This window comes from Bombus pascuorum, chromosome 2 (assembly GCF_905332965.1).
Source record: "Bombus pascuorum chromosome 2, iyBomPasc1.1, whole genome shotgun sequence".
Lineage (NCBI taxonomy): Eukaryota > Metazoa > Arthropoda > Insecta > Hymenoptera > Apidae > Bombus > Bombus pascuorum.
The window spans coordinates 9,180,595-9,196,607 of NC_083489.1; the positions used below are offsets into that span (position 1 = coordinate 9,180,595).

The 16,013-nt window shown below is 35.5% G+C and overlaps 1 protein-coding gene across 4 annotated transcripts in view; it reads left to right on the forward strand.

Moving 5' to 3' along the window:
• LOC132904542 (N-acetylgalactosamine kinase) overlaps positions 1–10,850 on the forward strand; it is a 347,354-nt gene extending 336,504 nt beyond the window's left edge. For 3 of the 4 annotated variants that reach the window (XM_060955151.1, XM_060955150.1, XM_060955149.1), the window contains exons 2-10: positions 458–620; positions 829–996; positions 3,435–3,642; positions 6,543–6,651; positions 6,758–6,915; positions 7,494–7,634; positions 7,870–7,984; positions 9,133–9,337; positions 10,357–10,850. In XM_060955151.1, coding sequence (XP_060811134.1) covers positions 460–620; positions 829–996; positions 3,435–3,642; positions 6,543–6,651; positions 6,758–6,915; positions 7,494–7,634; positions 7,870–7,984; positions 9,133–9,337; positions 10,357–10,522 — 1,431 coding nt within the window. In that variant the 5' untranslated portion in view covers positions 458–459 and the 3' untranslated portion in view covers positions 10,523–10,850. Of the gene's footprint in view, positions 1–81; positions 225–457; positions 621–828; positions 997–3,434; positions 3,643–6,542; positions 6,652–6,757; positions 6,916–7,493; positions 7,635–7,869; positions 7,985–9,132; positions 9,338–10,356 lie in introns of those variants that run through there. The other variant, XM_060955148.1, reaches the window with a different exon arrangement.
• The last annotated feature ends 5,163 nt before the right edge of the window (positions 10,851–16,013 follow it).

Here is a 16,013-nt window from a genome sequence, read left to right on the forward strand (position 1 = left end):
ATCACGTTCAATTTTCCAAATGTTTACGTAATTTAACCTCGATAAAATAAACCTTCGCCAACGGATTATGGTGGCTTTTGGTGTCATGTTTTCACTGCTTAGGACAGATAGAGCAGCACAACGAGCTCGCCATCTTCTGCGACAGCGTAATTACATTAATGGCGGAGTGACCTCGTTCACCATTTTCATCCGTGATGATATCGTTCACGATGCAATCTGTTTCGGTAGAAATTTTCACATGAAATTTCGGATTTGTTCATACGACCGATGCTCGATCGAGTAGTCGGCAAATCGACTTTTTTGCTGCGACCATAAAACTCCTATTCCCAGTTTTCCTCCAGCGTCTCTCGGCAACAAAGCAATGAAACTTTACCGGAAACAAAACTCTTTTTAGCAAACACGTGTGCGTCGTTCCATATAGTTCATATTGTGAAATCATTCTATGAATTTGTTCCAGGCATGTCGCACAATACGAGTAGGGAATGCAGCGTGGAATCGGAAGAACGAGTTCCCATTTTGCAACCAGATGAGAAACTATCGAAGAGACTGAATATTTTAACTGATCATTTTCAGTCAACGTACAATGTCAAACCTTCGTTTTTCGTCAGAGTTCCGGGAAGGTAAATTTTGTAATTTTACAATAAATATATGTTATATGTTTATATGTTAATTAAGATAAAATTATCTGCAAATTGTAAACTATACGTTGTAAGCAATTTATTAACGGCGAAGCAAAGTTATTTTCACTGTCGTTTCAATAGATAATTGCAGAGATATCGAACTTCCATTTCTCCAAGTAATTGCGGTTATTTTGATCATCTGTCGTAGAGTTAATTTAATTGGCGAACACATCGATTACTGTGGATATGCTGTTTGCCCGATGGCCATTGAACAAGATATACTCGTTGCAGTAGCACTCTCGAAGGGCAATGACATTCGTCTTACAAATATAGACCCGAAATACAAATATTTCCAGTGCAATTTCAAAGACGTTAGGTGAGTAAAAATCGTGATATATCCATCAAAAGAAATTTCAATTGGAAGTCTAAGAAAATCTTACGTACCATAAAAGTTTTGAAGGTTTATCTTATTTTACGTAGAATATTCTAATAAGTGATGCAAATTTCTTGAGTTTCCCTGTATTTTCTATTTTTACTGCAAGTGAACAATCTGATATATCGCAACGTGTAATCTCAAAGTGTAATTTGTATACACATGGATCCATTAGCAAGAAATATCGCGATTCTCTACTACGAAAGACAAACTTATTATATCGCAAGCTTTCAAGGCTGTAAGTAATTGGAGTGTTTTGCTATATATTCCGCTTCCGGAAACACGATTTAGGGTCGAGTTGCAAATTTACCGTCTTTCCCCCCTGAGTTTCTTACTTAATGCGAACACATAAAGAATACTTTAAGTGGGGATATGCATAAAAGAAACACCGATTTCTGACAAAATGTTCACTTAAATCGATTACTGTGTCTGGTATCATGATTTTATAAACTAAGAGTTACAAACATTATCGGAGTAACAAATAGCCCCCCCCCCCAAAGAGAAAGAAAATTTCAAATTATTCTAAGCACAAATCGAAATATCAATTACGCACTCTCGTTCCGCTATTGCTTTGCGAATTGTCGAATGAATACTTGCCACGATGTAATACAAAATTCCGTACACAGCTTCAGAATGGAATTTCATCGTAAGAAATTTCCGCGGGATATTTCTCGCGAGGACAAAAATAAATGGCATTCGGTCGGACGTGAAACTAATTTGCCGGAAAGGTAGAGAACGTAGCTACGTTGGATTAAAGAGGCCGCAATAAAATGAAAGGTAGGACGATAAAGCCGGCCACGTAATTTCATTAGCTGCATCGTGTTTAGCGACCGTCAATTGAAAATCTCCGCTGCCCTTGAAGAAGTTTCCGGATAATCGCGACGGTTAGACAAGCTCGCAGGACATGTCTTCGATCGCTGATCGGTCAGCGGAATTATTAAACGGAATACAATCCGAATAGATTCGGTGGACCGTCAAGGTGTTATTGGAACGAACGGTGAAAGACCAGAAATGCACAAATGGATGAATCGTAAAGCGATAAATTTTCCAGTTTTATTCGATTCTCTTGGGCGAAAATCATGACTTTGTAGAATATTGAGGTCGTATCTTTATTTTTATATTTACGATGATGAAAGTGCTTGGTAAATGTTTAACCAAACATTTTATACACAAGGTTGAAAAGTAAAAATTGTCAGAAACATCTCTTAGCATTCGCGCGATCAATTTATTTCTAAAGAGTGGTGAGCGATATATATGTTTATATTCGTAAATATCAAGAGGGAAATATTTGTGAAATATGACAAGTTCCATTAAACGTTCGAAAGGGTTCAAGGCTGTTATGTATCACATATGTAGGAATTGTTACCGGTTATCTGCAGTTGCTTCTCTGTATTACGTGTGAAAATACAATTGTTTGAGCAAATTGAAGTCCTTGCAACTCATCAACGATGGGGCCGATATTTTAAATTTTAGATCTTCTGAGTCGCATAAGAGCACGATTTGTTTTACGATCATTACAAAATAAAATATTAGTTATTATAACTTAAGAATGGTTACAGAATTATATTGACATAAAAACATACTTCTACGCGAATTAAAGAACATAAATCATTCGAGAAAATTGTTTCTGCGGTTCGTAGTAGAAGAAAATATCTTTTCTGTTAACGCAAAGACGCATATTTCACTGTAATGATATGAAATTTGAATGTACGTAATGAGATTTAGAAAAAAGAAGCAACCGACCGCAACTTGTTGCAGTCTTTGATTAATCTTTATGTCACCGTCGAGCATCCAGGAAAAGCAACTTTCGCATATAATAACCACGGTTTTCCGAGCCAAAGAAAAAAGATAAAGTTCGTCGTAATGTAAACAAGGAGAGGATAATACTACGAAGCTAAAAAATTCTCTCATTTTTATGGTGCAGATTTTGTTATGCTTTATTATCTTTTTCAACCCTTATGAATATGTCATGGGAATATGTATGCAGAAATCCGTGAGATTTGCAAACATCGTTGTAAAAAGAACTAATCCATGCGAAAAAAATAAATGTAAAATTTGGCAGTGCAAAAGTAGCAGTAAAAAGCACCGGGAAAATATCTAAACGTATTTCATCCTGCAGTAGAGAATTATTACAGTAAAATTAACATTAAAGAATCTGGCACGAAATATTATTAAGCAACAATGTTTTAAATATATTTCATTTGTTATCTGTAAGGTTTCCGATATAAATTTTTTAATATTGATTTTGTAAAAAAAACTTTCCATGTTTTGTATACTGCAGCATTTTTTATCTAATTTATCCAAGGAAGAAAATACCTTAGAAATGGGTGAAGCTATAAGATAACTGCGAAAAGAGAAATAAATTCACATTTTCTGCGTAGTGTTTGCATCAAGGACGCCGGCAGTGGTCCAGACTGGTACAAATATTTCCTCTGCGGTGTGAAAGGAGCTCTTGAAGTGATCCCAGAGGAATGTGCACCTACGGGAATCTTGGCTGCAGTTTGGGGTAACATTCCTCCTAATTCAGGGCTCTCAAGCTCTAGCGCGCTAGTTTCTGCCGCTGTTCTTGTGACTGTGCATATAAGCCAGGTGAGTGCTATTCCAATTTTTGTGTGATATTTCTATATATTTACAAATTATATCTTCTTATTTCATTCGAACGAGAACCACTAAAATGTTAAAAATATATTTGTAACGTAGATACAACGAAAGTATGTTTAACTTGTATAAATTGGAACGAACATCGTTGAAACTTTGTAAAGAAGAGTATATTCTAAGTAAGTTTCGAAATGAAATAGCTGAAAAAGATTTTGGCGGAATTTGTAGGAAAAAACTATATCTCAAGCTTATCCTATCGACTCTTTCCGATAATACTTAGCGCAATAATAAACAAAACGTATTAGCGCTTTCATAACAATTTTATTCCAATACTGGGAAACATATTTCGAAAGTTTTGTATGCTTTTTTCTACTAACTATAGCATACGTCACTACTAAAATTCTCATTTATCCGTACAAATAATTCAAAACTTACATAATTAATTAATTACGTAATAACCTTAACTAAAGAACAATACTATCAACATTTTCATCATCGTCCATAATAATAATTCTTTGAATAATTTTGTTCCTCTAAATTTAATCCTGACGTTGATATCGATTTAGAAAATGCTTAAAATATTTCTCACATCTCACGGTGGAGTAATCCACTTTTAGTATGACCTAAGTTGCGTCCAATATCATGCATCCAAAATATCCTTCATGAAAGATTTACAGAGGTAGACAATCTGTTTCGCTTTATATCGGAATTATTCGTGTAAAATTTTTATCTGATCCAAAAATAAACAACACGATAGATATAGGAGATGATTTACTTAACGTTTTATAGTCTGCATTCAGGATTAATAAACACTTGTTAGCTAACACGAAATTGTGCGGACATAACGAGAATATAAACCATGTTTGTTATACGTAAATATCTAATCTGCATTCTTGTTAGAACAATTCAAACGTTGGTATGAAACAGACGATAATTACACGTCTCTAGGGATAGCTCGTGTATGAAATTTACGTAGAGAAGAGGAACAATTATAATCGATGTTTCACATCCGAAAATACAAAATGCAGATGATAGACGATTTGTAGAAAAGATTTATATTAACAAATTTTTTAATTCTGGAATGCATTAAAAGTAAGTAAGAGGCGAAACAAATAATAAATATTTATATAGTACAAAGAAAAATACTCATGAAACATAAATATGACAAAAGGAAAAGCCTTCAAAGCGAGGGATGTTTTGCGAAAAAGTAAGAAACGTTGAGCCTGAGTGCTTCAAAGCCGAGAATCGCAATTTGTAAAGCTACGTGATTAACAGGCTGCACGGGGTATCAGTGTCACGTTCCGGATGCAGCCGGTTCGTTATGATTAAATCACGTATACATGCGCGCAAAGTTATCCCGACGCGTTGTCGCTGCAATGGTTTTGCTTATAGACATGGTGGAAAAGGAGGACATTTCGGTCCGCCTTTGTACAAAAGATAAGTAAAATCTCATTGTTCTACTCCCTCGTTGCCAAGAGAAACATCATTCTTTTCCCTTAGTCTTTCTCTTTCCTACTTGCTCTTCTTTCCTTTATGTCTCCAGACTTGCAAGATCGATGAGAAAAGTTCTCTGGACCCTAATGTCTTTTTCAACGAAGTCATGAGCGCGAGGCGCTCACTGACCTTCAAGATTATGCGTGCAGTGTCTCCGAAAGGAATGTCTCAAGAATGTCTGATACCTTCCAGCCCATTACCCGCGCTTCCGTCGCCACAAGTGCATGTCGTATTTACGGATTGTTTTACATATGACTACTAGAACTCTACGTTACGAAATCGATTCCCTAATACATACCACCATATTTGAACGATATTGCCAATACCGCCGGTGAATATTGCGAATGTGAGCAAAATGAATTGCTAGGACTCTGCGTTGCCAATAAATCCAATACGCTTTGATTTCCGTCAAAGAGGATTTAGAAAATTGAGTAGTTTTTATACAGAATTCCTTTGATTTCTCTCGTACGTGTTTCACCATATATGACGACTATAATAGCGACTACAAAAAAGTCCGCGAAAAAAAGTTTCACGATGTTGAAAAGTTCGTTCAATGAAAGAAATTTCGTTTCGTTCTTTCATCACTGAAAAAAGGTTCTCCCTTTGAATGGTTGAAAATTGAAAGTGCCACCGACACCTAAAGATTCGATTCGTTCTTTATTTCAGCGTCGATTACCCAGACGATAGAAACTCGTAAAAAAGTAGAATCAAACACGAAAATCTCTGTATTATTTTTTATCTTCATATTTCCATGATATTATTCTTTTTTATTTTCCTGGATACTCGTGGATCTTATTTTAAAACAGATTTAAACAAATTTAAATAAAGTTTAAACAAATTTAATTAGCGATCCGCCGTGCAAATTTCAACCGGTAAGAATAGGACAAGTTTGCTCTTTTAGTCGAAACAGTCCTGGATTTCCCTGTCATTTCCGCAATTACAAGGTGTATTTAGGCCGCAGTGCAGTTCAACAGGCTTTCACGTGGGCACCCGCCGATGCCCGCGAGCAGAGCTGAGGGCAATCTCGGCAATCTAACGATGTCACATACATTAAAGCAGAATGGGAGATAGACACTTGCGGTAGGGCTATAGGCTAGTAAACCATACATGTCGTTTAGCGATTGTTGTTAACCGTTTCGTTCCGAAACGCAATTCTCCTTTTTAGGATAGGCGGTTGTTATTACGTACATATGTACATGCATACCTCCATGCACCGTTACCGATTTGTTTACGCTTGGAAAAGCCTAATACCTACCCGTACGGACAATGATTAAGTAGCACTGGTTTAGGAAATATTTTCAAAGTTCAGAGATATTTACTTTCGTGTTCTTCGTGCAATGGGTACGAATTAAAAACAATATAACAACTTTCAAACAACAAAATCGTTTCTATTACAGTACCAATTGCCGAAACGCGAGTTGGCTACCATCAGCGCCAGCGCTGAGAGATATATCGGCACTCAGGGTGGCGGAATGGATCAAGCGATCGCGTTTCTCGGAAAGGCAGGTAATTGTTTCTTCATTTCCAGAGGAAATCGTTGATAGCTTGATCGTTATTGTGTAATTTATAGCTATGAATATATTTATACTAATACCTATTAATACCTACGAAGGTTCTGCAATGCTAATCGAGTTCAACCCCTTGCGTGGTACCGACGTCACGTTACCGAAAACCGCAGTGTTCGTAATAGCGCACAGTCAGGCTTGTCACAACAAAGCCTCCACAACGGATTATAATCTAAGAGTTGCGGAATGTCGATTGGCAGCGCAGGTAACATGCCATCTACAGTTGTGGATTTGAATAATGATTAATTATCGCTTTGTTGAAACAGACAGATTTACATGTTATTAATTAATGACGAAGTCGATTAAATTACCATGAATTGAATGCTATAGAAATAATCAATGTTTTGATGTTAAAAATAAAGTAATTAATACAGTGGTAATAATGAATGATTGCAGGGGTAATACAGAGGCATTTGAGAATGCATTCGCTTGATATATTTATTGATTTCGGATGACAATAGACACTCGAAGATTCGTTCGAACATAGTTTCAAAGAAATTAATAAAATTTCGTCTCAATCAAGATTTATAATTGTTAAACGACTTCAATCGATGTGCTACACGTAACTTGTCTTTTCGTCAGGGATAATATCAAAATTACAAGAATAATCTGAATTATTTTGATATATTTTTATATTAATCCTTTATGTATCTCTCTCTCTCTCTCTCTCTCTCTCTCTCTCTCTCTCTCCCTCAGTTTGTGAAAAAGTTTCTGATATTTCTACTTAAAAAATTTTAAGAGATCTGAGTTTCTTCTAAGCAAAGCTATCACATACGTTTATAGATGATAGCAAAGAAACGGAACAAACCTTGGGAACGTGTACAAAGATTAATCGATGTCCAGGAAAGTCTTGGTATGAGTGAAGATGAAATGGTCTCTGTTGTAACAACCGACCTCCACGAAGAGCCATATACTTTGAACGAGGTATGCAATTGACATAACAGAGATAATGATAATATCGAATCGATGTTTAAACGCTATGTCATTAGAACAACTTTACCGCCGCTAAAAAAAAAAATATAGTAGACATAAGATATCATATCGATTGCTTCTTATTCTTTTAAAATTCATTAAATTTTTTATGACGGTTAAGACAAATATTTTTCAAATCAGCGATTTTTTAGTTCAGTATTGATAGCCATATACGTTGCTTTTCTAGATCAGCAAGAGCCTCGACACGACAAACGAGAGGCTCCGAGAAATATCGTTGGTGCAATCCTTTGGCGATGCGCAACCTTTTAAACTAAAGCAGCGTGCCCTCCATGTGTATCAAGGTGACAAAATCTCTGATAAAATTGTTGCGTGCTGGTTAGAAAATATATACAATATTTTTCCTTTCCGCTTCTTGGTGAAACTCATATTTATTAGTTTGAAAAGATTCCAGAAGAATTTTCTCTTGGCAAACAACGCCTTATTTATACCATAATATTTCTTAGGAAAGTTCTCGCTTAATTTCAACCGCATTTTCAGCGGAATAATTCATACATGCAAATTCCGCTTATTTATCGAAGAAATAATTTAACATTGAGCATAAATAATGAAAGAGTTTCAAATATTAGATCTCGCTCAAATCTAGAAAACTCTGTCAATCTTTAGTTTTTGCGAAGTTAGTGAAAACAAACAAACAACAAACAATGAGATTACACTGTTTGTGCTTACCAAGGGATCAAAAAATTTTTAGTCCAATCGGGAGAAACAGTATCACTCGTATGCATTTCTTCCTGAAGCAATAAATTTTCACAACGACAGTTTATCGATTGTGACCGCCATTTATTTGCAACCAACCGTATTCGGCTCAAGCCATAGAATTTATTGGCCTGGAAACCCAACGAAAACCACACGAAAAACCTTTCGCAGTATCCGACCAGATTTTTTGCCCACAGATTTTGCTCATCCAACGATCAACGTTAGCTGTCGCTAGCCGAGGGGCAAATTTCTTTTTGAATGTCAACAAACAAACAGATAAAAAGCACAATCAAAAACAAAACCAAATATCACGAAACATCGTATCGTACTAAATCAAATTAAGTTAAATATTAAGTTAAAAATTAAGTCATCTTACTCCCAGTAGAAAATTTCCATGAAAATTCCAGGGTATTTCCACTGGAATTAGACTCGTTACGTCGCTCGTTACTCTCGTATGAATAATGACGGTGCTCTTTATCGTGCTATTTCGAACGATTGAATTTCATACGTTCACCGCGAATATAATAATAGAAGCAGTGCCGATACGACACACCAGTCTCGTTATGTTTCCCTAAACAACTTGTGCTCACGAAGCACACAATATAACACGCTCTAGTAACGTGTACTCTCAATTACGAATGCACATGCACAGCCTATCATCCACTTGTATTCATTATTGGCACGATTATTAAATTTCAATCGATTAAACCACCATATGATTTCGTACGCATTTTAGAGGCAGCCAGAGTGGTCAAATTTCAGCGTATCAGCGAGGAAAGTACCATTACGGAAGACGAGAAGCTACGACAGCTAGGCAACCTAATGTCCAACAGCCACGCCAGCCTGCGCAAACTATACGAGTGCAGCCATCCCAACGTTGACTCGCTCGTCGACAAAGCTATGACATGCGATGCATTCGGAGCAAGACTCACGGGAGCTGGGTAAGAGGAACTTTGAACTCGGATAACAGTCGCGTCATATGTACCAGTTGTAAATGAAATTTTAGCATATAGAATGGTAGATACGATACGCCTTATATGTACTATTCGTGGCGGTTAAATTGGATGATCAAAGAAAATGAAACCGAGAAGATAGTTCAAAGTTACATGTCGAATTTATGAACTCAGATAAGATCCGATAGAAGTCGAGAACTATGTTTCATGACTTCAAATTAAAGAGATTGTGGATCTATAAATAGATATTGGATTTTCATTGAAACTGCATAATTTTAGTACCAATTTTGAGATTCTTTTATTTAATATTCTCCGTTCCTGCTTGTTCGACTTTTTTAACTGAGTGATGACCATTAAAGGTTTGTGGCACACCTTAAAACTCTATCAGTTATGAACTTCATTATAACCCACGAGTTCCATCCACGATAACCACACTTTTGCCAATGGAAATGGGAACGCAACCAAATAAAAGAAAATGAGTCCAGAAACCGACTCGGAAGAATGGGTTAATCGTTTTGCGATGAAAATCTAATGAATTTCTCTATATCGGAGAGCACTTAAATGACTTTAAAAGACTATTACGTTTTTGTTCAGAATGAAAGCAAATTCTCTTTCGCGTGCATTTTATCTACATCAAACTTCTTTTCCCAATATTTTTTAAAATTTTTTTTTAAGAAAAAAAGGATATAATGTCTTGATGACATTAACCTTTGATGAAAAGACATAAACTTACGGTGTCGAATATACACCTCGATATAAAAAGATCGATTCATGGGTGTGTTTGCAAACGTAGTGTGTTTCGAAGAAATTACTTTAACAACGCGATGGCACGCAACCCCAGCGCAAATTATGGAACATCCAATGTCATTTTGGACGTACAAATTTGTTGATTATCGAGAACGAGTTTCACGTTGCAATTTCATTTTACATCAATTTCATCGCACATATTGTAAAATACATGGTGAGATTAATAAAATGACACGATCGTGTAATTTGATTTTACATAGGTGGGGTGGTTGCATAGTGGCCATCACAACGAAAAACAAGGTTTCTCAATTTGTGGATAAGCTGAAAAAGGAGATCGGCCGATGTGAGATAAAAGACGAGTTCAAGCTGGACGATCTGGTCTTTCCGACGGAACCAAATCGGGGTGCTGCAATTTATACAACCTAGTTGTCTTTTTCTATTTTTTGTCCACATTCCTCTTACATTTCATAAGTCGTTGACCAATCTATTTACCAAACATTCTCCTAATTATCTCTGCGATCATGTGATAGTACATGTACAAGGAATGGATAAATTCAGTGTCAGGATAATCTGTATCCGGTCTATCGTATGTGAACAGTGCTTACTATTTGTCGATTATGATCTATGATGCCTTCTCGCGGCTAATGGTACACCTACAATTAACGAAATTTATATGGCAGATATATGAAATTTTAATATTTTATAAGTTTATAAAAAATAATATGAAATATACAAACGGAAGGTTATACAAATATTTAGATGTGTCTTTAAAACAGCTTCCCTTTAAAACCAGTGCCAATATAAATGCAACAAGATGCAATTTGTTCGTAATCCTGAAACCTTCCCCTCAATTCCTCATGATTAAATGCATTAGCAGTGACGGAATATTTGGTGTCATCCCAAACTAATTTACGACCGGTAAGATGAAAGGGATGAAGCAGAAAATTAAGGATTTGGTAGGCTTTCCGCAGAAGCTTCTCTATTTTCGAGGACTAGTCTCGTTGGTCGAGAGATCTGATAGTCATTAACGATCAACACCGGAACTACGTAGCAAATGGGTCGTCTGCGTCAGCCTTTCTAAAACTTTATCAAAGTTGAATTCGAAAGGATAAAGCGGTGAATAAATGGAATTTGTCAAGAGAAAATTTCCATTCGACCCAGATTTTCCCCTAAGGACGTTCTTATGTATTTCGGTCTTGGAAATTCTATCACAGACATGGAAATTAGAGAAGGACAGCGGGTGTATAAGGAAGTCAGGTGTAACTGATTGCGAATTTGTTCAAGTTCCTCCGTGGCACATGGTTCATTGTGTTAGCGTGAGAAACGGTATTAAATTTGAAGTGCCACGAAGCCCATCGAGGAATATCCTTTATCGAAAGATACTTAAGTTTTCCAGAAAATATTTATACCTTCTTTATATTTATACTTTCTTTTCCTTTCTTTCTAGATTGTTTCGTAGAAAATGTTTAAGAAAATAAGAAGGACAAAATTACAAATCAAGAATTCACACGTGAAAGTGCTTTTCTTCGTGGGATAGGTCGCTTGATAGCTTAAGTGGATATTGATATTGATTTTCTACCGTCAGTCAATGCTAATAAATTTCTCAATAAGAGAAAAACGTACCAGTCACCGAAAACTAGCTTTATCGCTGGGATCAGCTGCTACGTCCCGTCGATTTAGTTTTCTAGCATGATGAAAAAAAGATTGAATTCAACTTGTACTGTAGTTTCTTCTATCGTAATCTTCTAACAGTACGTTTTACTTTTGATTTAAATATCTCTAGTGTAGTATAGTTTAAAATTTATTACTCTGAAACTTTAAATTACATTCAATATTCAGTTTATCGAATCTTCTTTGCCAGTCGTAAACTAGACAGGCTATTTTCGCAACCAAGCGTGAAATAGCTCATGAATTTCGCATGGAACAACAATAATCGTAAAATATCTCGGATAATAGGTCTAGAACTATACAATATTACGATACATACACGCAAGAATAATCTTATGAAAACATACAAATGCAGATTCAAAAAATTGTGAAGAATCTGAAAATTGTCTTATTACATGGCATCTTTTTCTGTTATAAGCTGACTTATTATTATCACATTCTTCTCCATCTCAGAATCCTCAAAATTTATTTACGCTGCGGTTGTGTGGTCGACGATTCCGACACCTTCGTGCTCATCGTTGTATCGATCAATGAATATTTCAAACTATATTCAGCATTCTTCATTTTGATACTACTAAACTAAATGCATGGCATATGGCCCTAACTATCCGTGTAATCCCAACTAAAGATTTGAATCCTTATCATATCAAATTAGTATAAATTTTCACGTCTATCCTATGTTTATTTAGTAGTAATTTCTCTAAAATCGTTCTTACCGATTAATTGTTTATTATGAACGTTTCTGATTCCAAGTACTTTTCCTAACAATGTCCATCCCAGATCGATGATGGAAAGAGATCTGTCACCATACGATCCCCTTGATAGTATGTTCCTAGGGTGCACCCTACTGTGATGGAATTGAAAGTTTGAAAAATTTCCACATTCAGGAAAACAATAATACTACGAGGACAAAAGCTAGCTTTCCAAGAAAAAGAAATTCTAACAATGAAAATCAATGTAAGGACGAAATCACAGTAACAGCTGAAGAAAAATTCTAGTAGTAAAATAATGTAGCGAAACAACTTTAAAGAAAGAAGTCCAACAATAAAAAGCAGCACAAGATATCAACAAAGAGGGAACAATACCAAAATATAAAACACGTAAAGTTTCTATAGATGAACATACGACGGACAGATTCCAAGATTCTCTCGAACGACTTAGAATTTTTAAGTTAAAGAATGTATGTCGAATATCTCAGAATTGTTGTTTTAAGTGAAATTGAACTAATTGAAGTTACCGATATAAAAATATGGCAAAATATACACCAATTCAACATAACTATCTCTTGAATAAGTTTACGACATCAACAGATATGTACAATGTATATTGCAGAAAATATTATAATTGACTGTATCGGGAGTATTCTATGAAAAAAGCTTCTATCTTGAATTGTGTAACAATTTTGCTGCAACCTACTTTACGTACACGTCGCTTATAAAAACTAAATTTACTTCATGTATTTTTTTAATAATTATTAAAGCTCTCTATACTATCTCATTCAGAAGCTTTTGAGAATCATTAATAATGCGACATAGTATATAAATTTCGCTGTCTTCCAGGCTAAGTGTGTTTCTAGGTAAAATGTGTACTAAACAAAATGGAAGGGTATTGTGGCTCACTAAATGTTTCTAGACGTGAATTTCCATTCCTTTTCCCATTTCGCTTAAAAGCAAAGTGCGTTACTGGAAAAGGAAAAAATTAAAAAGTTACAGAAAAGCAAAACTCTGTAGGTATCAAGAAGAAAAGATGTCGCGTTTCTTTATGCGTTTTATTAGTCTTTATTTCCCTGAGGATGTAACAAATAAGCTTTAAGTGAATGCCACTCAAGCTTTGGCACGATTTCAAAGTAAAATGTCTTTCATATTTTTACATTAAAGCTGAAGTCTGGTTTTTTGCTTTAAACGATGAAAAAGATTTATATTATAAACCCGTGAAATATAAAATGTTTTCATTGTTGTCTTAACTTTTGTAATTGGTATTCAAACGATAACAAATAGCTCAGGTTATAAATATCACACTCATTCCACAAACCCGATGGGAGCCTTCGTTTATTTATTCCACACAAATGACGTGATAAGATGTTATTGGGGTAGACCCTATGGCAGGTCAAGAGGGAGTGAGTCTGGAATTTATTCAGATCCTCTCATATTGGTACACGTATGGTAAAAACACAGGATGCCTTTATCCTATTGCATGCACGCAAATGTCAGCCAGAATGAACACAAAAAGACTTATTTTTGAAAATGTTAAGTTGTTTGCAATTATTATTCCAATTACCTATTTATTATTCTGCATTGGACAAAATATGAATTATGAATCTCCCATTGGGGAATAATTCGATTTAAATATGCAATCAAAAATATGATATTTATGATTAAATAAAATAAAACTGAGGATTCAATTTTAATAAACGAACGTTTCGCTTTGACTTTATGTTTAATAAAAAACGCTTAACATGATAGGTTATTAGAAAGGCGTATATAAAAAGCATTTTCTCTCCTTCAAAAAATGGAAACGAATTTTACGTAAACCTAAAACGAGAGCGGGATTTATATCGTAGCAGGAAAATTCTTATTTTATGTGTTGCCAAATTCTCTGAAATACAGGTAGAAAAACGGGCTCGTTCCGAAACATTCGGGAAGCAAAAGCGCAAACTCCATACTAATTTGTCCTGCACGTGCTTCGTACATTCTCATTCGTAAAATTCATGGAACAATTACTGGTACAATTATTCCAATGAAAAATTTACAGTTAATGCGAAATTTGAATAATGGGGCGAAAATCGCATTTACTAATGCATATTTTAATTAATCATAAAGTTAAATGGAAGAAAAGAAATAATGTTTAATAAGATAAAACACATTAAGTGTAAAATTAAGCATTTTATTTTTATTCTCGTCGTATCCATGTCGCTACTTTTCGCTCGCACTGCTTCCAGTACCGCAATTTATACCGTGTTCACACGTCTATGCGATGGAGAACACTATTGTCTACGGTGAGATAACCTTTCTTCGTGAAAACGAATTCTCCTCTATGTTCGCGATATAAATTCTACGAAATAGGTTCTGTTGTCTACAGGTGCCCTGATTTATACAGAGCAGCGAAATCCTAGGAACCTTCTCCATCCATTGTAATTGTGGAAGGTACGGGAGGGAAACTCGAAACGTTTTGAGCGCTATCCTATAAATGTTGGATGATCCAGAATATCATTAACCGCTGTTAGTGACTTTAAAAGGGATCACCAGTAGGTATGGGCGTCATAATCTAAACATCACTAGTAAGCATGAAAATGTTACGACTTGTGCATAAAGCTTTGATGCTTGTCGGCCAATAAAATGTATAATTTGCTACAAAACGCGGGGAATCGTGAATTCTGAAACGGAAAGAAAGTGTAGGAGGTAAAAGTAGTTCAAGATACGTTCGGACAGAGTAATTCATTTTTTAATTTGTCCAAACTACCGGTTAGAAATGCCGAATGTTAAAATACATAGAACGCTGGAAACCGAGTTGATTAAATATGCATAAGGCGGAATGCAGTTGAGCTTCGCATAAAATGTAAGGAGGCTCGCGAAACGGTCGATCGTTTCCTTCGTCCGCTTGAGTGAAATGCCGACCTTGTCACGGAAACCCATTTTTTAGAGGGCAAATTCACGAAAAATTTCTTGTCATGGAACAAGAAAAGAAAATCATAACTTTATCTCCGCACTAGCGAAACAGTAAAATCATTCGTGAAAGTTTATAATCATCGAAGCAAATCTACATTTGTCTTAAAAAGAAATCAGAGTCCATATATCATAAAAATGTCGTATTTCGCTAAAAACTTTTTATAACAAGTTACCCAAAATGTACGTTTTATTTTCGAGTTCCCTTAAAATATCACATCTTGTCCGGGGGACTATCTTTTTAACCATACGCGATAGCTTCCATCCATTACACCTTACACACTGGAGTCCCTGATTTAAAATCAATCTCTGTTTACTCTAGCAAGTGATTCGACGAATTCGAATGCTGTTGAAATTCGTATCTCAGGGGTTAACTTTTTCCATTAGCATTCAGAATTTCTATACATATAAATTTCTATGCATGTCCCATGAGAGTATGATCATCCTGCTTTCTACGTGAGTACAACGCTGTGCCTGCTATACGTAATTCTATATGTGTCAACTAATACGAAGCATGTTATTCAGCTGGTGTCAACTAATACGAAGCACGTTATTCAGCTGAAAAAGTACAAACTGACCGATGATGG